Here is a 24,612-nt window from a genome sequence, read left to right as displayed (position 1 = left end):
TTACAACGGAGGCGGGTTTGAGAAGTGTCCTAACAGTTGAATTTATGGGTTCTGGGGAGGAGACAGGCTTCAGGTGTTGATAAACTAAGTCAAGTCATTCAGTCTTCTAGAAAAGCTGTCTGCTGATAAGACCTCCTTATCCCACCAGATAAAATGAATCCGTTCCCCACAGCACCCCCTTTTCCTTTTCCTGGTACTACTTTAGCATAAGACAGGCCGAACGTGTGCTTACACTGGACACGCGGCCCTGTGGCTCCTGCCCTGGCATGACTCTCAGGATTTTAGAGAGCATGGACCTATAGATGTTACCTATTCTAGAGGTAACAAGAACAGGTAACTCCTTCCCTCCAGTTCAAGGGAAGGAGTGGGAGAAGCCTACAGAGGAAATGACTGAGCTGGTCACTGAGTGTGTGCAGCAGAGAGAGCAGGGAATGTTAGCCAGGCAAGGGGAACAGCATTTGTGAGGGCATGCACAGCTTGGAGGATGCATGATCAGGGAGCCTGAGGTTGTACAGAATGGTAGTACAGCATGGAGAGGCAGACGGTGGGCAGTGCCAAGACAAGACAGAGGAAGAGAAGCAGGGTTGTTAAGGGGTCTGACCTCTATCCAGTAGGCAAGAAGGAGGATTTGGGTTTGTACTCAGGACACTGATAGGATCAGATAGCACTCTGAGAAAGAAACCTGCGGCAGCAGCTCCTTCAGGGAGGGGGCATGGAAGCCTCCGTGTGGTTCTCCAGATTTTGAGCTTTCCAAGTCCTGCATGCTGAAAGCAACTTGAGGAACTCCTGAGGGCGGATGTATGACTTCTCTAAATACCAGCTTGTCTGCCTCCTCTTTCCCCAGGGAGTGATAAGCTGTACCACCAGTGGCTCTCCACAGTCCGGGTAAGTGCCGCCCCCGCAGAGCTGCCTGGGCCCCTCCTCGGCTGCTGGCCACCCTCCTCCTCCCCTGCCACCCACAGTGCTGTCATTCGGCCCAGGGCACTGTGTGCGCCCAGCTGAAGATACTTTTGTTTGTAAAGCCAGGCCATTCTGGTGCCAGGTGGAGACTAGCAGGAAGAGACTGTCCAAAGCCCGCCCTCAGTGAGAGGCAGGAGAAGCTTCCTTGCCTCAGGAAGCAGGCCGAGGATATTGCCTCCTCAGAGGATTTCCAGGGGTCTCTTTCTAGGGTCAGACCAGTTGGGAACTTTTCATGAGAAACCCAAAAATTGGTCCCACTTCCTGCTCTGAAATACTTTCACAGCACGAGGCTCCTGGGAGGATGGAAAATGCATCACTGAGAGTTTTCGTCCCCTCACTATTGTTGTAAACAGTTTTTGACTGTGTTAGAAGCCAGGTGCTAGGGCTTCAAAAGCCACTAAAGAGTTCAGATGGTTGCCTTTCCTTAAATGGGTTCGTCAGTGAGTATGTACCGAAGGCTTTCTGTGTGCCAGGCGCTGCGCTGGGTACTGGGATCCAGTGGGAAGCAGGACACAGGCCCTGCCCTGAGGGAGATCCCGCTCTTGCTGGGGAGGCAGGCACATAAACAGGCAGCCCCAGCATGGTGTGATAAGTGTGCTCTCCTGCTCGTGGGCCAAGCACACTGCTGCCAAGGCGGGTCCCTTGGAAGTGGCTGCAGTTGGCCGAGAGTAAGCAATTCCTCAATGAAAGGTTTCTTTTGTTCTTCTCGAATGGCCAAACATGGCACTTGGCAAATCACAGACAAGCAATAAGGACTTGTTGATTGATTGATAAAGGGAGTTTTAATACTCTAAAGGACCATTGAAATAGGATACTGAGTAATTTTGGAAAGCAGTATGGAACAAATGAGTGGGTGAAAATTTCCTATTATCCTACAACAGAGAATGCTTTCTAGGTCAAATTTTGAAGTTTTTAATTAAAGCTCAAGGTTTCTAATATAGGCAGCTACCAAAAATTGTGCTAAAAGTTAATCCCAATAATTATATAGTATGTCTGACTCTTTTGTATATGCCCTGGATCCAATTTCTCTTTCCATTCAAATCTGTTGGGATTGTTGCAGAAAAACCCGAATGAACTTTTGGGCCAACCCAATATCTTTCCAAACCACCACAAATCTGATTATGTGATGCACTTGGTTAAAAATCCTCTGGGGTATGGACTGCTCATGCTGGCCCTCTGTGGTTGACCCCATCTGGCTCTCTGTTCCACTCGCCAGTCCTCCTATGATGCGCTGACTGTTGTTACTCACAGAACATGCCATGGCTTTACAGCTTCTGCGCTTGTTTATGAGCTGCTTCCTGTCCCTAGGATGTCCTTATCCGTGCTGTCCCCAACGCAAGCGCCTACTCTTCCTTCATGGGCCAAATATTTCATCCTCTGATGCCTTCCCCATCCTGCTACACAATGAGCTGCCGCCACCTGCCTTGTGCGCATGGCCAGTGTGGTTCTTGCCACCTTGGGTGGCACTTGTTTACCCCCCAGACTGGGGGTCTTTGAAGGCAGAGACCTTCCCTCTAGTGGCTTGGTACCCTCAGAACCTAAACCGGGGCATCCCCACCGTGAGTCCTTACAAACAACACAGAAAACCAGGGGGAAGAAAGGAGGGTGCGTGACTTAAGGTAGTCACAGTAGCCGGATAACCTTGCCTAATCTGCCCCCAGTTTTCTGCCCCAGCTCAGTGTTAGCATCCATTGTTATTAAACTTATCCTAGTGTTGTCCGTGGTAACTAGAATTTCTTGAGAAGAAATTCTTGTAGATTTCTTGTAGAATTCCTTGTAGATCACTCCAAAGAAAGCTTTGCCTCAGAGAGCCTGTGATGAGCTTTCCTCCCAGCCAGCAGACAGGTGCCAAGCACAATACTGAGCCTGGGGTCCCATCTCAGCTATTCCATCACCATCCACCATCCCCCCTCTGCCCCCACACCCACCCATAGGGATTCTGCTGTGGTCGGGATTTAATTGCCCAGGACCAGTCACCATCTAAGCCTGTTCCTCTAATTAAGTTACACACTTTTGAAATGTTGCTTAACTTGATTAAAGAGAAGAGGTCTTTGTTGCTGTTGGCCTACTGTATCTTCAGTCCAAATTGCTAACTGACGTTTTTATTATAGAAAGGAAGTGGAGCAATTCTGAATACTGTAAAAACGAAAGCAAACCCGGCCATGAAGACTGTCTATAAGTTCGTAAGTACTGGTCTTGGTCTCAGGATCCAAACAGATCTGTTCCTGAGCATGACGACAAAACTCTTAGACTGAACCCTGTGTTGCAGAGCTGATTTGGGGGCTGCTGTGTTATTTCCTAAAGCTCTCAAAGCTCTCAGAATTGTTTAGCGTTGATGTTTTATGACCAGGTCAGTGACATTTTTTCATTTAAAATGTTTCTGCACACAGTTGCTGCAATAGAGAAATGGGCGGCTACTTGTTTTAGCTTTTCAGATGTAGATGGGGTGGCTAAAATTCCAGTGCTCTATCCCGAAGACCCAGAAGCTGTGGTCTGTTGGGTGTTCTGGTGGACCTTTCCTGTGTGTATCCTCGCTATTATGTCAGAATAAAGAGGCTGCTCTGCAGGTTCCTGAAGGATGCTCATGGTGGGACACATGCCCATTTTTTTGTCCCAAATTCTTCATCATCTCTCTCATCACCGCCCTATAGGAAATGCATTGTTTGTGAAACTTGTGCCCACAGCAGAGTGAAAATAAGAGAACGCGCCGGTTCCCGATGCTCCATCTTTTACGAGCCTCAAGTATTTTTTCTCATGGTTTCTCCTGCTTCCTAATTTGACTCCGAGCCACTTCACTGGGGTGGTTTTGTTTTATTTCCATTTTTAATTTTGTTAGTCCTTTCTGTGCTTAAATAGTAATTATTTTAATAGGGTGGGTGGCTGCCAAGAGAACCGCACAGGTCGTAGAATGACAGAAAGTCAAAGCCAGAGTGTCTGCTGAAATGAAATTTACGAAATGGCATCAGAGAAACCCAGTGATGTGTCTATTTGGCCTGGGCAGAAAATTGGTCCTGAAGCCCTGCCCTGGTTAAGCGTAGTGGATATTCTGAACCTGGCAGCTGGAGAAGCTGCTGCTCTCCTCTTACTGGTAGCTGTCGCCAGGCTGCAGAGATAAATAATTACAGAGAGCAGAAGAAGAGCTTCAGAGGTGGGGAAAAATCAGTGCCATCAAAATGCAGAAAATAAAATCTGTGTAGCCTCTTTAAGGGCTTTTTTTTTTAACCTTTCAACATTGTATTTGTTTTCATAGCCATTATGTTTTCAACTTGATGATCCCATTTTCCTTCCTTTTTCTAGTAATCAGAGAAGGTGATTCACGATGGACTGAAATCAAGCACAGTCCCTGCTGGAAACAGAAGGGGAATCTTAACTTAAATTAATTTTTCATGCAGGCAAAAGATCATGCAAAAATGGGAATAAAAGAGGTGAAAAACCGCTTGAAGCAAAAGGTACTTGAAGTTCTTATTCAAAATGTATAAGCACCGTGTATGAAATGCGTGGCCACAAAAAAGTACGATGTGATCAATAGAGGCTGTTTGATACAGTGTTGTTAGCACACTTCAAAATGCATTACCAGCTGTCCGGGAGTTTTCACACTGGTATAAATATTCACAGACAAAAAACTGTCTTCAAATAACATTAAGACTGGCTTAAACCCACAAAGGCAAGCAAGTTCAGAGTTACTACTGTTAGTCTGTCCCCTGCTCACCCCACTGGGCCCGCACTTCACTAGGGTCCATACAGATTGGCTTGGCCTCCCCACCCCAGCACTACCAGCTCCTACAGCTGACCTCTGCCCTGGGGCTGGTTGTAACCAAAATCAAGAAGCACCTCCAGGGAAATGACTGCCGTGGTTCCAGCCTGCACGTGGGTTTGAGGAGGACGCTGCAGGCTCTGCTCGCAGTTCATGTGTGAGACCCAAGGGGCAGGGAAAGACTCTTGATTGTCTTCATGGACCATCAGTAAAGTCATATAAAATCATACAGACTGCATCCTGGCTAAGACTGCCCCTACCTGATTCTCTAGACTTGTGCAGGGAAGTTGCTATAACAGAGAGGGCATCTTTATATTATTATGAATATCAGCATCAGTGTTAGCATTGCTACCCTTCATTAAGCACTTTCTAAGGATGGTCCAGCCCAGGAGCTTTCACATTTAATCCATAGAGCCACTCTGGGGGGTATTATTCTCATATCCTGTGTAAGGAGACCCCCAGTTAAAAGGTGAAGTAATTTGTTCAAGGTCACACTGGTGGAGCCTGGCAGAGCCAGGATTCAATTCCAGATTCATCTGCTTCAGCGTCTGTGCTCTTACCACTATAGTATTTCATACTGCCTTCTTGAAACAAGTGTTTTGTTTTCCAAAAGATGTTTGGGATCACTTACTTCATTATCTCCACACCCCCAAAATGTGCCAGGTAATAAGGATCTTTGTCTATCTCGGCAGTTTTTTTAAAAATTGAAAGCAGTTTTAATTTTAGAAGTCAGAAAGGACCTCTCATTAATTTGAAATGGTCAAAGGAATTGATTCCTCTAATTGCAAAATAATTTGCTCTGACTAAGCATTCACATTCTTAGTTTCAGCTGGGAGTGAATTTTTAGCAGCTGAGATTCAAGTCCTGGAAATAAAAATCCTGCTAATGTAAATTCAGATAGACCTTAACTGTGGTCTGTTGCACTCTGCCAGAGACTGGCAGGTGGAAGCCTTTACTTGGATGTTATTTAAGTCCCTAAATACACCTTTTTATCTCCTATCCCAGTCATGCATAACTGAATTGGATTGCAGATGTAAAATGGAGGGGCAGGGAGGGCCAGGCTCTCCTTCCTTGATAACCACATCAGGCTGGTATTAGAAGGTTACTTGGAGTAAGCAGAGAAAGGTCCCCTCCTCAGGCAGAGGACACATGTTGCCTCCTTGGTCAGATCTGTTTTCTGCAGGCCATCGCCTCCTTCCTTGTACACATAAGCATCAGGCCTTAAGAAAATCCCCTTTTTATGATGGGTAAAATTTGTGCAAATAACCAGTTAAACTGAGGGTTTTTGATGTTGTTCAAAGGTTCACTTAGACAATCTAGATCACTCTTCTCCCTACCATCTCCCTTTCCTCTCCTTGATGGCATCTGAGGCAGAGTCTTCCCTCCCCTGTTCCTCTTCCCCCTGCCAGTCTTTTCAAGAATAGCTTCAGGAGATAATGTTCTATAGAGAGTGTCAGTACATTTCAGGTGACACCAATGGTGAAGGCATTTCATAGAAATGTGGCTTGTCACCATCAGACTGTTGACAGATCTATTAGTGCACCCTTTTCCATTTTCACTTTTCCCCCTTCGGTCTTACAGATTTCTGCAGACTTGATATTTTGCAGTTGTTCTTGGAAGAGCCATTTTGTAATTGAGACTCTAGCATTGTTCGGGACAGACAGGACCAGGTCTTCCACAGGGCTCCAGCTCCCTTTCCTGAGCTAATTTAGGATCTGGCTTTGTTTGACCTCTCTCACCGCAGTAGAAAATATTTCCTTGGCTTTTTTACCCCTCCACCTTCCCTTTACGTGGCAACATATGTGTGTGGCTCCCCAGATGCATCCCATGTAGACATCTCAAGTTTGGTTTCTGCTACAAAATCGAGGCTGTTCCCAACAAAGACCTAATTTTCAAATGTACTGGGTTGCCACCTGGCCTCCTCTAACTCTGCATAGCAATGGTGACCCCACAGATATAATCAAGAACCCAACCTTGCCCTCTTCGCTCTTGCCTTGGGTTTGAATTGCAAATAGAAAATGCGGGCCGACCTGTGGAGAGGTCAACATGGTGTGTGGAGGTCCATCTCTAATATGACTGAGCAGGGCCCTTCTCCATCCCTCGTTCGTTTGTGCTGCAGACTTTCAAAGCCTCTGAAAGAGGAGCTTTCAAAGTATCCCTGTGACCATTGGCAAGTAATTGTTAATAGAGACTGTAGTGTAGCTTTTATTCCATACCTGCTCTGCTTTAGCCCAACAACAAAAAAGGATGGATAACACATTTCTCTGGATAAATGGAGCAAGGTGGTCAAATTCTTCTATAGCTTAGCCTTCTTTGAAGTTTAACTTGCTCAAAATTAGGAAGAAGAAATGGCAAGGAATGCTACCCAGCCATCACTTTCTAAAGGGAAAATCAGTTCTTTCATCCAGAGCCCCTCCCCACCAGACCTGGCCTGTTGGGAGGATGCTACATGGCTGGGCTGTGGCTCTCAACAAACCTTCTATTGCAGTGTTGTACACCGCTGCACCAAATGCCCTCTTTTAAAAACGGTAGCTATTCCCACACTCCTTCTTTCCTATGAGGAACATTAAAATATTTATGTAAGGATGTCCCTTTTTTTTTCTTTTCTTTTTTTTTTGCCTATTGGAGAACCCCTGAAAAATAATATTATTTTCTTCAGTATAAAATTAAAATGACTGAGTCAAATGGGCCCGTTTCACAGCCTTTTTTTGGGTTTTTTTTGGCCATACCATACAGCTTGAGGGATCTTAGTTCCCTGACCAGGGATTGAACCCAGCCCAGGCTGCAGCTGTGAAAGGGCCAAGTCCAAACCAGTGGACTTCCAGGGAATTCCCTCACAGCCCTTTTTAAATATTTGATCTTTTAAAGATACATCGAGCTTGTCGATTCAGAGTCTGTGTGACTGAAAGGAGCAGGTTCACAGTTGAGTCGGTGAAGACTTGAGTTTCTGGCGAAGCATTTCCTAGTGTATCGAAGGGAGTGAGGCAGCACCTTTGGGGCTGGGAGACCCAGGTGGACTCTTGTGGGACAGACGTTTTCACACTGTATCACACAACTGTCAGCTCCCTGTCTCCGCTGCAGCCTCAAATCACAGAAATTCCAACTCTGGATACTATTTTGCTATCAATATTCATCCCATAGTTTGCATTTGCTGTAGCGTGAAGTAGTCTGGAAAAGAAGGACACTGCACAAATCCGAACATGGAGACCAGGAAGCTAAGTCAGAGATGGGAGGCCCCAGCCTCACACCCACGAGAGCCTTCAAAGCCCTCACTCTGTGGTGTGGTGTTGGGGCCTCTGAAGCAGACAGATAAGCCGGATTCAGTCCTGCCAGTTTTTCTCATTTATAAACTATGGGAAATAGAGATTTTTACTGGACTGTTGTAAGGACTAGAAGAAATAATGGGTTTAAACAGCAACACATAGTAGCCGTTTGGCAAATGGGAGATTCCAACCTGTCTGTCTTCTTCTATCCCGCATCTGGAGCGGCTAGTCTGCCCACGCACCCGTGTGCGTGTACCCGGAGAGCATGGCCGGGCTGAGAGCCTCTCCCTTTTGGTCCTCCACACAGCCACCAGAGTAGTCTTCCAGGCACCCTCCTCCCTGCCTCCCATGGGCCAGGAATGTTCTCCTGGAATCTCTGCCTCATGAAGTCATATAGCCTCAGCTCCCTCACCCCAGTTCCCACCCAAGGCCATGCCAAGCCCCCTTCTTCCTCTGGGTTCCCATCTCGAGACTCCTCCTAGGGACTCAGTCCCTGCCTTCTCCACAGGCAAATGGAGATTAGATCCCAGGCATGATCTCTGATTCCAGCCTGGGGAAGGTGATAGAAATTGTATTCTTTTCTGACTCCTTTGTTGACCAAGGGATGGGAACTAACAATCTCCCAGCTCTGAACAGAGCCATGGGAGAAATCTCCCAACCTTCAGCGGCCTCTTACCCGCAGCTCCATCTAGTGTCTTCCTCCTGTGTGACTCTTCAGGAAGGAACAGATTTACCCTGCCTGTTACCTTCTTGATTTTTTTTTTAAGGACATTTTGAGCATTTACCAAAAAAAAAAAAAAAAAAATTGTGGAGAAAATTCAACACATCAACAAGGAAAAAAGGGAATTTTATAACCTGTATTTTCACTCACTGTATCCTGACTGTTTCTCAAAATACTAAATATTTCCTGCACATGTTGTTTTAAATGGCCACATACAGTTTTATCTGATAGATGTACATACATTCATTAATCCCATTGCTAGACACTTTAGTTAGTTCCAGTGTTTTCTAGGCAAACATCCTCATAGGTAAACCTTGCAGGAATTCTTAATTATTCCATCTGGATAAATTTCTGAAAGTAGACTTAGTGGGCCAGAGGCTCTTTCCTCTTTTAGGGTTTTGATAGGAATTGCAGTTTCTGTTCCCACCAGAAGAGTATGAGAGTTTTACTATTCTCTTTGCTAATGGCATCTCAGTTAATTCTTAAAGGACAATTTCTTTAATCACAGGTACCAAATGTTGTGTTTTTGGATCCATGCAGTATGTAAGATCTCTGCTGGTACCTGCGGGAGAGGGTGTGAGCTGGCCCTGTTTCTTTCCTGATGGACTTCTCCCTCTCTGCTCTCTAGGATCCTGGGAGGAAGCAGTTTTCCTACCCCAGGTGAAAGAAATAGTGAAGAAGTTAACAGATTAGTGGGGCGAGCCCCAGGACTTTGTAAGAAATCTCGGGCACCTTTGGGTCTTCTAACTAAAGAAAATTAACATATATATTGATGCACAAGCACATGTGTATACTGGACACATTTGGCTTCCAAATGTTCTATTCAACTTTACAACGATTTGTTGTGATAGGGTTTCTGAGGACAAGGTCACATCTGATGAGTTTTTGAGCACCTCCTTGACTCAGAATACCTTCTCTTGTGCTGTTGTCATGGGTCCATATGGTATAAATCACATCACCCTGGGCTCCTCCGCTTTCTAGCAGTGTGGTCTTGGGTAACTTGCCCTCTCTGAGCCCTGTTTCCTCACCTATAAAAGAGTGATAATCCCATTTACTTTGTGGTTCTTGTGGAAGCTAAGTGTGATAGTGAAGGTCAAGGGTCTGGAGAAGTGACTGCAAGTAGTAGGCACTCAGTACAGGGACAGGGAAGCTCTTCCTTTTAGATGGTGCTTTTTCCATTTTGCAGGGAATAAGTCTCATGTTCAATTTGCACAGGACTTAGACATTTTTCAAAGCTTCCTCACATCTCATCTCATTTAACCCATTCTCTTAGCAGCTTTGAAGTTTGCCAAGCAGATGGTGGTCTCCCTGTTGTAAAAATAAATAGGTACAGAGAGGTTGAGTGAATTGGAAAGATCAGATAGCTAGTTAATGGTAAAAACAAAACCTAGGACATTTTTACTTGAAATTTTAACTTAAAAATTTAAGCTAAGACACTTTGCCCAAAACTACAACAGACATTTTAAAAAATAGTTATCATCTTATAGTTTTCATTACTATCAATATTTTCTTACTAGCTTACCTTACTGCTTCATGTCTTTATTTTTCTCCCCAACCAGTCACATACAGTGCAATACTTTTCCTGAACTAAAAGTGAACTGTTTTGTTTGGCTTTATTTAACCTCTTATGTATGTCCTCTCAGTAACCCCACTGGATCCATAATGCCCCTTGTGCCCTTTGTTACTTTGTGGCACCGAAGGAGTCCCTCCCTCTCTTTGTTCCACTTGACCTGAGCACCTTTGGGCAGCCCCTTTCCAAGAGAGCTGTTTCTAATTGGCTGGCGGCAGCTTCTCTCATCACTGAGCCTCGGCCCGGCTGAGACTCAGGGGCCACTTGGTGCAAGCCCTGCCTAGCAAAACCAAGAGGTCACCATCTCCATGTGTTGTTACCAAGCAGCACAGAGACTCAGCTGGGTGTATGGAGTTGAATATATAGAGAGGAGGGGTGGGGGGAGCAGTCCCTATTGTTTATTTATTTTTATTAAAGTATAGTTGATTTGGGGCTTCCCTTGTAACTCAGTAAAGAATCTATCTGCAGCGCAGGAGACCTGGGTTTGATTCCTGGGTTGGGAAGATTCCCTGGAGAAGGAAATGGAAACCCACTCCAGTATTTTTGCCTGGAGAGTCCCATGGACAGAGGAGCCTGGCAGGCTACAGTCCATGTGGTTGCAAGAGTCGGACACAACTTAGTGACTAAACCACCATAGTTTATTTACTCCCTATAGTTTATTGAGTGCCTCGTTAGTAGTTACTCAGTTATTATTATTGAGTACCATACATAGGACACTCCTGAGGAAAAATGTTCTAGACATTTATGTGGCTTAATCATCTTTATTCCTCATAGCTACCGTAGCTCCATTTTACAGGTGAGGAACTGAGGCTCAAAGATGTTCTGTGTTTCTTCTTTAATGCATTATTATTTAGTAAGGGATCACTTTCCTCCACGTGCCACCATTCTCTCTATTTAACTCAGTAAGAACAATCAATTGTCATGTCTTTTATGTGCAGTATTTAATGAGTACTAAGGGTATGTGTCTTGTTGACCAAAATGTGTATTTGTTTTTGCAATGAAAATAGTTCAGTACAGTTGCTCAGTCGCCTCTTTGCAACTTCATGGACTGCAGCATGCCAGGCTTCCCTGTCCATCACCAACTCCCAGAGCTTGCTCAAATTCATGTGTATCGAGTCAGTGATGCCATCCAACCATCTCATCCTCTGTCTGTATTTATTATTTTATTCTAGCTGTGAGTTATTTTTACTTAGTTAAAAAAAAAACGATTTAAATGTTTTTTACTTGTACATTTATTCTCTGCCTTGCTTAAATGAAGATTTAAGCAACTTTCCTGACTTGAATAAAGCCATATGATCCTCACTGCACAAGTCGGCACCATCCACGTCCTGAAGAACCCACGGGAATAGTCAGCTGCTAGCGTTAGGGAAAGGAGCGTCACTGCTTTTTGCACATTGTGGTTTTTCTTTACCTTAAAATTTGACTTTATTTATCACAAGCACAAATTAAATGTGAATTTCTAAATTAAAAAAAAAGATGACACTGGCTCCCTAAATTTTCTCCAGGTCATAGAATCCTAACTCAGACTTAAGTGTCTTTCTTCATTCTCTGCTGAAAAGACTAAGGCTAAGGAGGGAGCAGGAACACACGGTTTTCACAAACAGTAACGTCATCAGTGAACAAATGCGGAGAAAATGTCCACACTCACAAATCATCAAAGTCATGCAAATTAAAACAACAACAAGGTCTAGCTTTTCACCTCCTAAATTAGCAATACATTTTTAAAACGGTATGGCTAACACGCATGGTGAAACTGATAATACATCCATTGCTGGTAGTTGGTGTAAATTGGAAAGCAGTTTGGTAGAATGAATAAAAAGCCTTAATAATGTGTATATCTTTTGATCAAGCAGTTGCATTCCTATGGATTTCTGTTAAAGAATTAATCTAAAAGAAAGAAAGATGGCAGTGTTTATCCCTGTGATGTTTAAAAAAAAAGTTTAAAAAAAAAATTAGGAGCAATCTAAATGCCCAGTAGTAGTAAAAATGGTTTATTAAATTATTGAGTATCTGCTCAATGAAATATTATGCATCCATTAAAATGATCATTCTAATGACTGTATTGTACCATGGAAATGTTTATAGTAGAAGAAACAGAATGTAAAATTATGCACGAGTTGTGATTGCAAGTAATTTTTAAATGCCTGCATGCAGACAGTGAATATATAAAAATTAAAATAACTGCGTGAGGTAGCAGGAGGAAAGGTCTTCCCCACTATTGTGAATTATTATGTAGTCTTTATAATATAATGTGCATGATTTTGGTTTCCCTAAGTGAAAGGGCCAAGTTAGCCTTCCATTTCCTCCATCTCTAGCAGGAGTGTCCAAGAGGGGGTTCTCTGGCAGGCGTCTTAGCAGTGGGGTGGGAAAGAGCCCCTGTGCTCATGGCAGGGGCCATAACCCAGACACCAACCCCCCCATGGAACTTCTGCTTGCAGGACATCACTGAGAATGGCTGTGCCCCCACCACAGAAGAGCAGCTGCCAAAGACTGCGCCATCCCCACTGGTAGAGGCCAAGGACCCCAAGTTCCGAGAAGACCGGCGGCCAATCACAGTCCACTTTGGACAGGTATGTACCTGGCCCCTTGCCTGGCCTGGGCTTTCTGTTGTTTTAGCGGACAATATAGCACATGTAAACAGTTTTTCATTTCAGCTCTCTCTGACAAAACAAAAAACTCCATGGAGTTCTGCACATTGTCAAGGTTCACTTGGTAGAAGCATGTTTCCAAAAAGGTGAATTTTCAGAAATTTTGAGAAGACAGTGTGGCTCTGGTCATAAACCAGCTCAACTGTTAAGTGAAGTCATTAAATGCAGCTGCTGCCTCTCCATTCCAAGGCACTCGGTTTAAGGTGCCTCTGTTAGCTAAGCATCTCATTAGAACGCTTCAGCATCCCAGGCCCTTCTTGGCACCTTCAAATAAAAGACAACAAGTGAAGTCTTAAAAAATCAATTAGGAGTTCTTTATTAATATACTTCCTGAAAATCAATATTGGGGGTCGTGCTTCTCAGAGTAAACACCCGCACTATAATTCTCATGATTCGATTCTGTAACCAACTTTTTTCAACCTGAGCATTTAAAACATTGTTCAGTTGTTTGATTTTGTTTTCCTCTTAAGTAAAACATAGAAACTGAAATTTTTCTTATCCATGTCCTATCAGTGGTTATATTTTTGGTTAAAAAACATTGTATACCCTCCTCTTCTTCTCTTGAATTGACTCTCTTGATGAGCCAAAGTCATAATTTCTTGATTTGTGAGAAATGGCTCTGTTAGCAAGCTATGACTATAATAAGAATTTGCACGGTTATTCATTCTTAAGTCACTTGATTCTTAACCATTAATTAGATGAAGCGTGATTAAAATAATCTTCATGATTTTATCTTTAATATGATGCTATGTTATCACCTAAAAGATCTAGAAGTGTGCATTTAAAATGTTGCTGCTTTTAACAGACATTTATCAGGTGCCTGCTATGTACCAGACTTTGAGCTATTTAGAAATGAAGGGAACTAATGAAACTGTTGTGGTGGGTTATTATGGTGAGGGATGAGTTTGTTGAAACACAAGAATCTTCTTCTGTAATCAATATTTTTAGATAATACATTCATACATCTTAAACTTGGAGATATCCATCCCCCTTTTCTGATTTTACACTTTAAAGGGATGTTATAAAAATTGAAGTGTAGTATAGGAAAGAGGCATGCACAGGGCAGTGCTCACTTGATTAATGATTATCTTCAAATTTCATCGGTGTTTGCACCCCAAGGAGCTGCCCCTTCCTGGGGTTCAAGCCCTGTTGGAGGAATCTGCACCCTAGTTCTCTGACTGTGTTTGCTGAAAGCGCAGCCCCCGGTCGGTTGGTTGTCGCCAGCATGGCACTCCAGAGCCAGCTTCCTGCTTTCCTTTGTCCTCATTCCTGCACACACTAACCTTCCCATGAAAAGAGCCCCTCTCTGGAGTTTGGAGCCCATTACAGAGAAAGAGGGGGCGGGGGAGAGGGATTTCATGGTGTTAAACATTCCATTTTCGAAACACAAAAAAGGAGGCCCTATTTGAAATGGAGAAAGACCTTCTTTCCATTTCAGCGAGAAGTAGAGATGCTTTAATGTCATTCCCAGCTAAATGCAGAATAAGAGTGTGTGCACGCACGGGTGGGGGATAAACAATTAAAAAAGCCACCCCAAACTCTGTTGAAATAAGAGCTGTCTGTGCCTTCACAGGTCTGTAAACTGGAGAGGATGAAAGTGGCTTTTTTTCCCCGTTTGTCACTTCCCTCACGTGGCTGCCAGCATTATGCAAGTGTACAGGAAGGCAGGGTTTTTTTTTTTTTTAATGCATGCATGCGGATTAAGGTCAAGCCCCAAGTATCAGCCATGCAGCGGGCTCTCCCTTCCAGCTGCAGCCACAGAGCCTACCCACAGCCGCGAGATGCCTTAATTGAGACGTGCTGTCAAAGTGACAAACACATTTGCATACAGTCTACACTCTATTTATTTTCTCTGGAAAGGTCTACAGTCTGCTGTTGGTTGAACATTCTTAATCAGTTTGCTGTAAGTGAACTGCCAGCCAGCTCACTTGTGCCACAGCTTCTTCATTAAGTGACAGATTAGCGGCAGGGGGGATGGGCCAGGGAAACCCAAGACCCCTTTCTTTTAACTCTTTCCAGCTTTGCCCTGGTGCTAGCTTGGCCTTCAGTCCTTCCCTGGGTGCCTGCTTTGATGAACCATTGACCAGAATAGGCAGTGTTTCTAGAGCACCTTCTACCGGCAGGCATGTGTTTCAGGGGCCATGCATTCTCAAAGAAGCCTTTTGAGTTCCATTTCAGAGTTTTTTGCCACACTCACCTCTGTATTCTATCTGTACTATTTTTTTTTTTTTCACTTCATATTTTTCTTTAAACAGACTCCAACCTGACATTTATACTAATCTGACATTTTACTTTCTTAAGCAGTGATGTTGATAAACCCATAGATTATCAATACTGGCCCAATATTTTCATAAGGTCTATCTAAAAAAATAAGGTCCATCCATGTGTTACCTAAACTACTCATATAGCCCTAATAGTACGTATTCTCCTTTTGGAAAACTTGAGTCATTTCTGCCATACCCTCTGAGGAAGAGGTCCTTAGCTGTATTTTGAGCCAGAGTCAGAGCTCAGGGACCTTCCCAGGACCATATTGTCAGCACAGGACGATTCACCCCCAGAGCCCACTTCAGTTCCCTCACCAAGCAGAGACATCAGCTTCTGTTTGAAATGTCCAGTAAAGCTACTGTGTTCCGGAGAAATAATTTAAGCTAGCCAGACAGTGCACGCCAACCTCAGAAAGACCCTTGCCTTGAGTCTGTGTTCCTGTGGATTTCATTCTTTAAGAACAGTTAGCTTTCCACTGGAGGCAGAGACTAGTGAGGTCTTGATTACATTCATCCCTCCACCTTGCAAAGTTAGTGCCCGTGAAGCCAGCCAGGGGACTCCATGGAGACCTGTGGCCGGTTGCAGCAGGGTAGGGGGTGGCCTTTGCAGAGCCCTCAGGGGAGAAAAGGTACTTTCTTGCCTCTGCTTCACTGGAACTTCTTCTTTCAAGACTATGACCATTTCTCCCTTTGATTCTGCATCTGTTCATCCATGTGTAAAATAAATAGATAGATAAGTCCTTGTGGGATATAATAAGGGTGACAGACCAGCAAATGGACAGCCCAACCCAGAGTGATGAGAACAGTGAGAGAGGTGAGCTCGGGGCTCTCTGAGGGCCCCCACAGGGACATCCTCTTCCCCTGCAGGCCCATTGTCTGTGGACCTAAGCTGGGCCCTGTAACTAAAAGACAACAAACTGAACTCTCTAGCCTTTCATTTCTTTTCTAAAGCAGACATAATGTAACACCACTCACAGTTCATCATGAGCCATGTCGATGGTTCCAAACAAGGTCAAGTAAATGGATTTTTAGTTAGCCTCTGCATCCTTATCTAATTTCTTTAAAGAGTTCAAAAGTCTCTGACTCGAGAATATCTTTTCCTACCTTGGAAAATGTTTAGGTCTAAGGAGGCTGTAATAACTTTTTTTCTCTCAAGTTCAGAATCAAATGAGAAAGAAGGCCCGGGAGACAGTCAAATGAGATAAGGATGCCAGTTTTTTGTTTTTTTACCAAGAGGCTAAAAGGAGAATATGGCTTTAGACCTGAAGCCAAATGGGCTTGCTCAAACTCATCTCTGAATTGAAAAGACTGAGCTATGCCCCACAGAAAATGTGGGCAATTTCAGGCGGTGCCCAGGGTGCCTGTGCACTGGCAGCTGTGTGTGTGTAGTGGGGCGGGGGGCGGGGGGGTGGGCACCAGGAGCACAGGGCATGCTCAGTTCCATCTCCTAGACTCAATGGAGATGCTCTCCCCTCCTGGCAACTGAGAGCCAGAGGGCCCAGAGAGAACCTGAGGTGTCCCCGTGCTTTTCTCTCCTGTATGAAGTGGGCCTGCTCTCCTCTCTGTGGCTGGGGAAGGAGTGAGGAAGCCCTGTCCTCCCCAGCAGGGTCTGGGTGCCGCTCAGCCAGACATCTTGCCTTAACTCTTCCCCCTCTGAGGAATTAGCAGAGGGAGCACTCCTTGGAAACTGCTGTGCTCCCTGTGTTTAATTAAGTGGACAGGCTACTTGGTGCTTTCACTTCTGTACTCATCTAATTTTTTTTTTAACTTAGAAGACATTTACATTTATTTTTACTTTCCCACATCACCAATCATGGGTGTGAGTGGCTTGTATCCCTATCGGGAAAATATGGCACTATTGAGTGACTATTATAGCCAATGGAGAACTCAGTCTTTGGTCACATCATTCAGGGCTCCTGGATTTGGTCCCATCCACCCCTCTTTGAAAAGACCTATGTACTAATTTGGTTGAATGTTTTGTTTTCTTTGGCTGCACTGGGTCTTAGTTGTGGCACACGGAATCTTCCTTGCAGCGTGTGGGAGCTAGTTCCCTGACAAGGGATCAAACCTCGGTCCCCTGCATTGGGAACACAAAGTCTGGACCACCAGGGAAGTCCTTAATTGAATCTTTGATGTCAAGTGGTAAGGAAGATGGTCTCATAAATATAGTACAGATGGGGAAACAGGCCCAGAAGATGTTTGCTTGAATTAGGAGCTAATTCTTATTCCCCCACCAGCAGCAGCCCTCTTCTCTCACCTGAGTGTAGCTCTCCCTCGCGGGCTCTGGGGGCTGCATGACAGTGGCACCCAGGGACACTGGTTCTAGTCCTGGACGCGTGCTGCTGGGCGCCGGGGGCCTCGGCCAGAGACTGGGCCTTCTCAGGAGGTGGGAGGACAGGGCAGACCCACTCTAGGACCCGCTTCGTTGTGTTACCCCTAGTTGATCCTACAAACAAAGTAATTGCCTGCTTTCCAATCTGATAGAATCCAAAAAAATGTGCACTGAAACGTGTCTGTTCTCCCAGTTGAGCAAAGCTTTCTAAACCTCTTTAACATAAAGTTTGAAAAGCCAGTTAAACCAAAGCTCAAACTAAGCACTACCATGGCTTCTGGAGGCCTGGGATGGAGTGGTTGGGATACACCCTTAGGATCTGCTCCTGGAATGCGGTTGCCTGTTGTCTGTGCATGCGGAGAGTTCTGACTTTACAAGCGTGAGCCAGGCTGTTTAGCGCCAGGCTCACGCTGGGCTGGAAAAGCTGCCCTGCCAGCGAATACCTTCCTGGCACCCTCAGCTCTGAGGAACCCCTCCACCCCATTGGGCTTAGAAGTCACACACAATTCCCTTCAACTCCACCGTTGCCTCCCACACACCTCCAACCGAGGTTCGCGTCCTTCCCGACACCTCACCCCACATGCTGAGGGTACACTCCCGCCTACACGGGCCCCTCCTCCTGCACCTCCCACCGCAGTGAGGTCCATCCAGGAACCCGGGTCTGCTCCCCACCACCCTCCCAAGCCTCTCCCTTCTGGCCCCTGACACTGCCCAGTCCCTCGCCTGTCCACACCTCTGACACAGCAGTGGGTCAGGCTGTGTTACCGCTCACTTGGACTGAGCCACAGCCTCCTAACTGACCTTCAGACTCAGCTGCCCTGCATCCCCATACAGCCTCACTTGACCCACACACCAGTGGCCGTGCCACCTCCCTGCCCTTCGCCTCCCCTGAAGGTTCCCCATCACCCTTGACGTAGACCATGAGGCCCGTGATGATCTATCTGCCTGTCTGCCCTCAGAGCCGGTCCCTTTTGTAAATCCTCCCGACTGAGTTGGTTGCTCCTGTCTTTGTCCTGCCTCAGAACTTGGCACATGCGGTGCATCTCACACAGCTTTGTGATCACATCTTTAATGCCTGCCTGTCTCCCTCAATGAGAATGTGAGCCTGGGATGTCCACCACAGGGCTTGGCACTGACCTGGCCTTCAGTAAACGTCTTAGGGTTTTATTATTTATGTGGATTTTTAAACTGATTAATAACTGATTATTGTTTAAGTACTTTCTGTGTATCCAGGTTATTTGGTTTTACTTCAGTTGCTATGCTTATAATTCCATTCATTTGGAAAAAGGAAAATGAATATTCCATTAGTGGTCAAAAGCAAATTCCAAATCATTTTCCATAAATAAGGGTTTTGTTTCCAAGTAGAGACAGATTTGTATTATAGGAATTTAGATCCTGTCTCATTCCGTTTTGTGTTTTTATGAGCTCCTAAGGGCTAGTCCTAAATGCCCCAGGAAAAGAGGGGAGGTGAGGGGGCTCTGGGACACCCCAGACTCCCAAAATGAGTGGACCTGGAGAGGAGGAGAGCTGGGGAGAAAGCAGGCAAGGGAAGGGAAGGTCCAGTGCCCCTTGAATTCTTCCCAGAAAGCAAAGATTTCATCTGTAAAAGAGACTAAGCTGTATAAACAAATGCAAAATATGAACTTGGATTTGTTTTTTTTAAGCATCAAAGATATTCTTTGAAAAGTTCAGAGATCTGAAGATGGACTGGGATGTTAGGTGACATGATAGAGCTATTGTTGATGCATGGTTTTTAGGAGCTTATCTTTATGCCTCAGGGGTGCACACTTTGGTATTTAGGTGACGTCTGAAACTTGCTTTCAGAATGGTATGGCCAAAAAATTACACACACACACACACGTATGTAACAGCCATTCACAGAGAGAGAGAGAAAGTAAATATGGCACCACCACCCCAATGCCCCCAGGAGTTTAGCTGCTGAAAGGCAAAGGCTGATCAGCTGATGGAAGCAGTGTGGTTGAACATAGAGCATCAGGCAGCTCTGGGCTTAAATTTTCAGTTCTGGCACTAACAAGCTGGTAACCTGCCCTCAGTAACTTAACCTCGGTGAAATCAGTTTTCTCAGCTTGAAGGTGGGGATAATAATATTCACATCACAGGTCCTTATAGGGATTAAGTGAGGCACTGTCTGCCTGGTTCTGTGCTGCACACGGGTGCTCAGTAAACATCGGTCGCTTCCTCCAGTGGAGCAGAAGCAGAGCCAGATGTCAGTCACCCACGGACAGGGCCTCCCAGTCAGCCTGTCTTCCCAGCACCCGTCACCCGGCGTCTCTCAGAACGTACACCCTCAGTGGCAGCCACCCCAGCTCATGCACACATGTAACTGACCCACGGGCCTGCGCTCTTGTGGAAAGTCAGCACTGAACCGAGGAGGGCTGGCATCGTGGGGCAGAGGGAGAGGCGCTGGGGGCACAGCCAGGAGACGGTGCCCAAGTCTGACTCAGACACACGAGCGGCAGGGGCCAGGGCGCAGGCTGGGGCACCAGGCGTGAGTGAGAAGTGAACGTTGTGGTCTGCCGGCCAGAGTGCCTTCTTGGCCTGACTTACCAGCTGCGCCTGCACAGACCACGAGGCAGAGCCCTCTGCAGGCTGCCCCTTCAATCCCTGTTGTTTCCAAATCATATTTCCCCCTTTTCCATCACTCCTTTTTCCACTCTTTCAGCCATAACTTTGTGTGAAAAAGCAGGCACGTCTGGGGTGGTCTCCAGCTCCATTCCCTCCAGCTCCTGCTTGCCGGCGGCAGGGTGACTGGAAGGCAGCTGTGCCCTCAGCGCCGGCAGGCGGCTGCAGAGCTCTTTTGACTCCCTCTCTGCCATCACCCATAGTGATTGTGGTCCCTTGTGGGTTTGTCAGGTCTGTCTGGAGAGGGCAACTGGTGGGACACATGTGGCCTCACTTTCCCAAAAAGTCCAGGTAGCCCAGAGACAGCTTTCTGATGCAAAATTAACAAGGCCAGGCTTTGCTCCCATGAGCAGCCATGTTCGACTTCAAGAGGAAAAACTTGCCAATCAAAAAAGGGAGGTCAGATTCTGGAAATTCATAAGGATTGAGTTGAAAATCCAAGCAATTTCTTATTAAACATACGATGTTGCCTTCTCAGATAGTATTCCTCTTGCCACAAGGAGTTCAAGGGCTCCTGGCATGCCATGGAAGAGCTGAGCAATATCAGCAGCTAAATGAAAATCCAGATTCAAAATTGCAATTTGCTTTCTAAGCTCCACCACCTGACCTCAATTCAGCACAAGTTAGGGGGACTGCAGAGGGCTAGGGGGTAACATCCACCCCTCTTCTGCTAGGCCTTGGGCACTTTCACAGCAGTTGGAGCTCCTCTTATGGTTGAAGAGCAGTGAGGGAGTGGAGGGCGGCCGTGACGTTGAATTGCTCACCATGTGCCAGGCACCTCGCTGAGACCTGGAGAAGTGGGTCTGTGTCCCAATTCAGGTGCCAGGCTGGACAGTTCCCACAAGCTAGCCCACTTAGTCCTTTCAGCCACGGCCGGGTCTCAGGTATTGTCTCCTCTGCAAGGCCCAGAGAGGTTAGGGGATTAGCCAAGGTTTACAACTCAGAAGCACGGTCAAGATTCAAAGCCATTTGTCTATTAATAGACCTCAGGTTCAAACCCCAGCTCTGTGCTAAAAACCCGGCAGTTTCCTGCTGGTTTTGTTGTGATGGGGTCTATGCCGCAGCCTAGGCAGGTGACCCAGGATCCCAGGATGTTGAACCACAGGTAATCCTTGTTCCTAGTTTCCTTCCAGACCCCAGGCCTTCTTTAATGTTTCTGGGCCTCAGTTGACACCAACATGAGAAAGCTGGTATCCTGCACCTGGTGTACACTGCACACCAAACCCATCACTAGACACGAAAGGCACACTGGGTACTTTCTTGGGATTTGCATGCAAGGTAGAAACTGGACATGTGTAGGGGTTAGTACTGGGGGTGGCAGGAGCTAGTCCAGGCCCCAGGACCAGGGAATCTACATCAGTTAGGTTACTTTGGTTTGCAAGGGACATAAACCCCAAAAGAGAAATTGTTTCCTCATACCAGCTTCAAGTATGGCTTGATCCAGACGTTAAATCTCATCAATCAGATCCGTACTGGCTGCATTTGGCTTGGCCTCCTCTGCTGGTGCCGTTCTCAGGGGACTTTCCCTTCCTGGTGGCCAGGTAGCTGCAGCAGCTCCTGGCCATAACCTGCCAGGAGCAAGACAGCGGGAGAGAGTCACTTCCTAGTAACTGCCGCAGAAAGCATGGGGTCACATGCCGGTCTTAGAGTCCGTCATTGTGGCCAAGGGTTCCCTGGGTGCCAGGGGTAGGGCTCTTCCTGAAACACACACTAAGACGTGAAGGAAGGGTGGTTCCTGGAAAGGAAATCAGGGGGCCTGTTATCAAAAGGGCAAACAGATTAAACCGATAAGTGTGCACAGAGGCCAAACAGGAGCCATCGTCCCAGACCCTTGTCCTCCTGTCTGATGACAGAAAAGTTCATACACAGAGCAGTGAGCAATCTTGAAATCAAGAGCATACATGGTAGAGAATCAGGGTCAGAAGTCAGCCAGGCACCAGATAGAGAGGGGACAAGTGAGTGCATGGCAGGGAGGCATGCACAGGGGTACAGTCAGGGCTCACGGCTTACAGAGATGGACACAGTCGCCTGTGACAGCTTCCAGGGAGTGGGGTGTGCCAGGTCAGCGGCAACCAGGGCCCAGGAGCGGAGAAAGAGCCAAGGTCACTTGTTCAGCAGGTAATCATGGATCCCCATTCTGTTCCGCACCTGTGAAAACGCTGATGATCACACGGCCATATCCTGACTTCGGGGGGCCCACAGTGTCACAGTGAGTGATTTAGTGTCGTCCTGTGGACAGAATCCATCTGGTGTGTGATCATGTCATGGGCCGTCTCAAAATTCCTTTTTGTTTGTTTTAAACATCAACCAGTTTGGTTTGAGGGGGGGTGATTCCCCGCCAACATGCTCAGGAGGCGCCCATCACCTCATCACTGCTGACTTGCTGGAGATTCCTGTAGAGTAGATGCAATGTTTAGCGAACGCCCTTGCTCTCCATCAGCTTCAAGGACTGCGCAGAGAGCTCGTTGTCCGAGTTTATGTGGAGCAGCTTTCTTCAGGCCATGTCTCAGATACTTGGTGAAGGTTCTGAACCTGAGAGACCAAACACAGCTGCCGTTGTAGCCTGTTCTAGAATGGGGTAGCAACTGACTTCAATTAAGCCCTGGAATTCCCTATACCTTGTCCATGCACTCCCCATGGCTTTCTCTGGCCAGTTGCAGTAGAGGATTCTTGCCTTCTAAACCGTTCCTTTGGCCCAAGGTAGAGCCTCCAGAAAGGTCCGACTGAAACACACCAAGGAATGGAAATCAGGCCACCTGGCAGGAAACTGGTGGCTGGATGAAGTTCGAGTCCAACAAGGCAGGAGTTCTGAACTAGGCTTCCCACCAAGGGAGCTGTCTGTTGTCCTCCTTCCCTTGGACAGAGCTCTTCCCCAGCTCTGGCCTGTCCCCTCTGACTCCCCACTGTACGGGGAACCCAGCTACCCCTGTGGTTTCCATCATTTCCTTTGCTTTGGCAGCTCCAGTGTCTGCTTTTCATCCACTCCTGTCTCACGAGCTCCAGTCACTGCACTGTCTTAGGCTGTCCTTGGCCTTCCCCAGACCTGCCCCACCTTGGTTCCACTTGGGCATCAGTCCCACTATACCCATGCATCCCTCATATCCCTGGGGTTGCCAGTCACTCTCGTCTGCTGATCTGGGAGGCACAAGGGGCATCAGAAACATCAGCAAGTAGTGAGATAGGCGAGCCCTTGAGCCCTCTGGAATGGGGGGTCCCTCTCCAGGAGTTCCTCCCCAGACACGGACATGCTGGATGATCAGGAGGACTTACCCAGTCCCCCAGACCCCTCCCCAAACCCTGCCCACAGCCGGGCCCGCTGGGCTGGAGGCACCTGTGTCCATGATGTCAGGCCAGTTCCTTCTCACTCACAAGACTCTGCTAAGTGTCCCCACCCGGGGCAGGGTCCCTGCCTCTCCTAAAGTGCCCAACACAATTCCATATTCATGCCTTCACCAGCTGTTTGTGGGTATCTGCTCCAGTCCAGGCCCCGATCTGGTGCTGGGGGACCCAGAGACAAATCGGCTCCTACTGTCTCCAGTGCAGCAATGTCCTTCCTCTTCTGTCCAACTAACAAAATGCCATCAACCTCTCAGGGCCCACAAGGCTCCCTGACTCCTCCCACCAGAGCCAGCCCCTCCCGGCTCTGGACCAGCACTTTCCCTGTGCCAGCCACACTGTCCCCAGACACGAATAGTGGCCACCTCCTCCCCGTGACCTTAGCAGCCTCCTAGGGCCTGTGCAGATGAGTTGCCCAGGGAGTCTAGGGAGCGACTGAGTGGTGAACACTGACTACACAGAAGGCCCTGAGTCATGCGGAGGGGAAGGCAGCTCTGTGCACTCCCCATGCCCTTGAACCGCCAGTCATTTCAGAGAACAGGAGAGACCAAAGGGAGGGCTAGCTGTTGTTCTGCAGGCCTGTGTTCACTTGAGGACCCCTGCGTGTAGTGCCATGTGAGTGCAACAGGCCTCCTGCGTCCCCCACGTCTGTCTGTGTTCAGCAGTGTGACAGCGGGGCCTCTTTGCCAGAGGACTGACCAGAGCCCAAAAGCAGCATTTCTTTTAAGGTCTGTGCTGGAGCAGCTCCCTGCCAGGGAGAGACTGAGCCCAGCAGGACAGGAGCAGGAAATCTGATTCAGCGAGACCAGAGGAGGCATTTTCTCAGATTAGAATTCTCTGTGCCAAAGGTGGAGAGTTTATCCCAGCAGGGAAGGGGAAATAAAACATAATATATTGGAAATACATTCTATCCCACAAGCACGATCCTCCAGGAGAGTCAGCTCAGTGTCGCTGGCGGTCCCCACCCCGCGGCCATGGGAGCGCTGTGCCAAGAGCTCCCTGTCGCCTTGTCCCCCATCAATCCCTGAGCCCTTTTGGGGATGAAGTGAATGATTAACTTGGCCGTGCTGGGGGGGTGGGATGGGGGGGTGGTGTGACAAGGGCTGACTGGGAGGTGGCAG

At 46.9% G+C, this 24,612-nt stretch overlaps 1 protein-coding gene across 3 annotated transcripts in view; it reads left to right on the top strand.

Moving 5' to 3' along the window:
• DENND1A (DENN domain containing 1A) overlaps positions 1 to 24,612 on the top strand; it is a 520,884-nt gene that overhangs the window by 455,550 nt on the left and 40,722 nt on the right. For all 3 annotated transcript variants that reach the window (XM_055541097.1, XM_055541098.1, XM_055541100.1), the window contains exons 16-19: positions 845 to 885; positions 3,072 to 3,143; positions 4,353 to 4,409; positions 12,707 to 12,838. In XM_055541097.1, the coding sequence (XP_055397072.1) occupies positions 845 to 885; positions 3,072 to 3,143; positions 4,353 to 4,409; positions 12,707 to 12,838 (302 nt within the window). The remainder of the gene's footprint in view (positions 1 to 844; positions 886 to 3,071; positions 3,144 to 4,352; positions 4,410 to 12,706; positions 12,839 to 24,612) is intronic.

Source organism: Bubalus kerabau, chromosome 11 (assembly GCF_029407905.1).
Source record: "Bubalus kerabau isolate K-KA32 ecotype Philippines breed swamp buffalo chromosome 11, PCC_UOA_SB_1v2, whole genome shotgun sequence".
In the NCBI taxonomy this organism is placed as follows: Eukaryota; Metazoa; Chordata; class Mammalia; order Artiodactyla; family Bovidae; genus Bubalus; species Bubalus kerabau.
The sequence above is the reverse complement of the archived record's forward strand: the minus strand, read 5'-3'. Positions and strand labels throughout refer to the sequence as shown.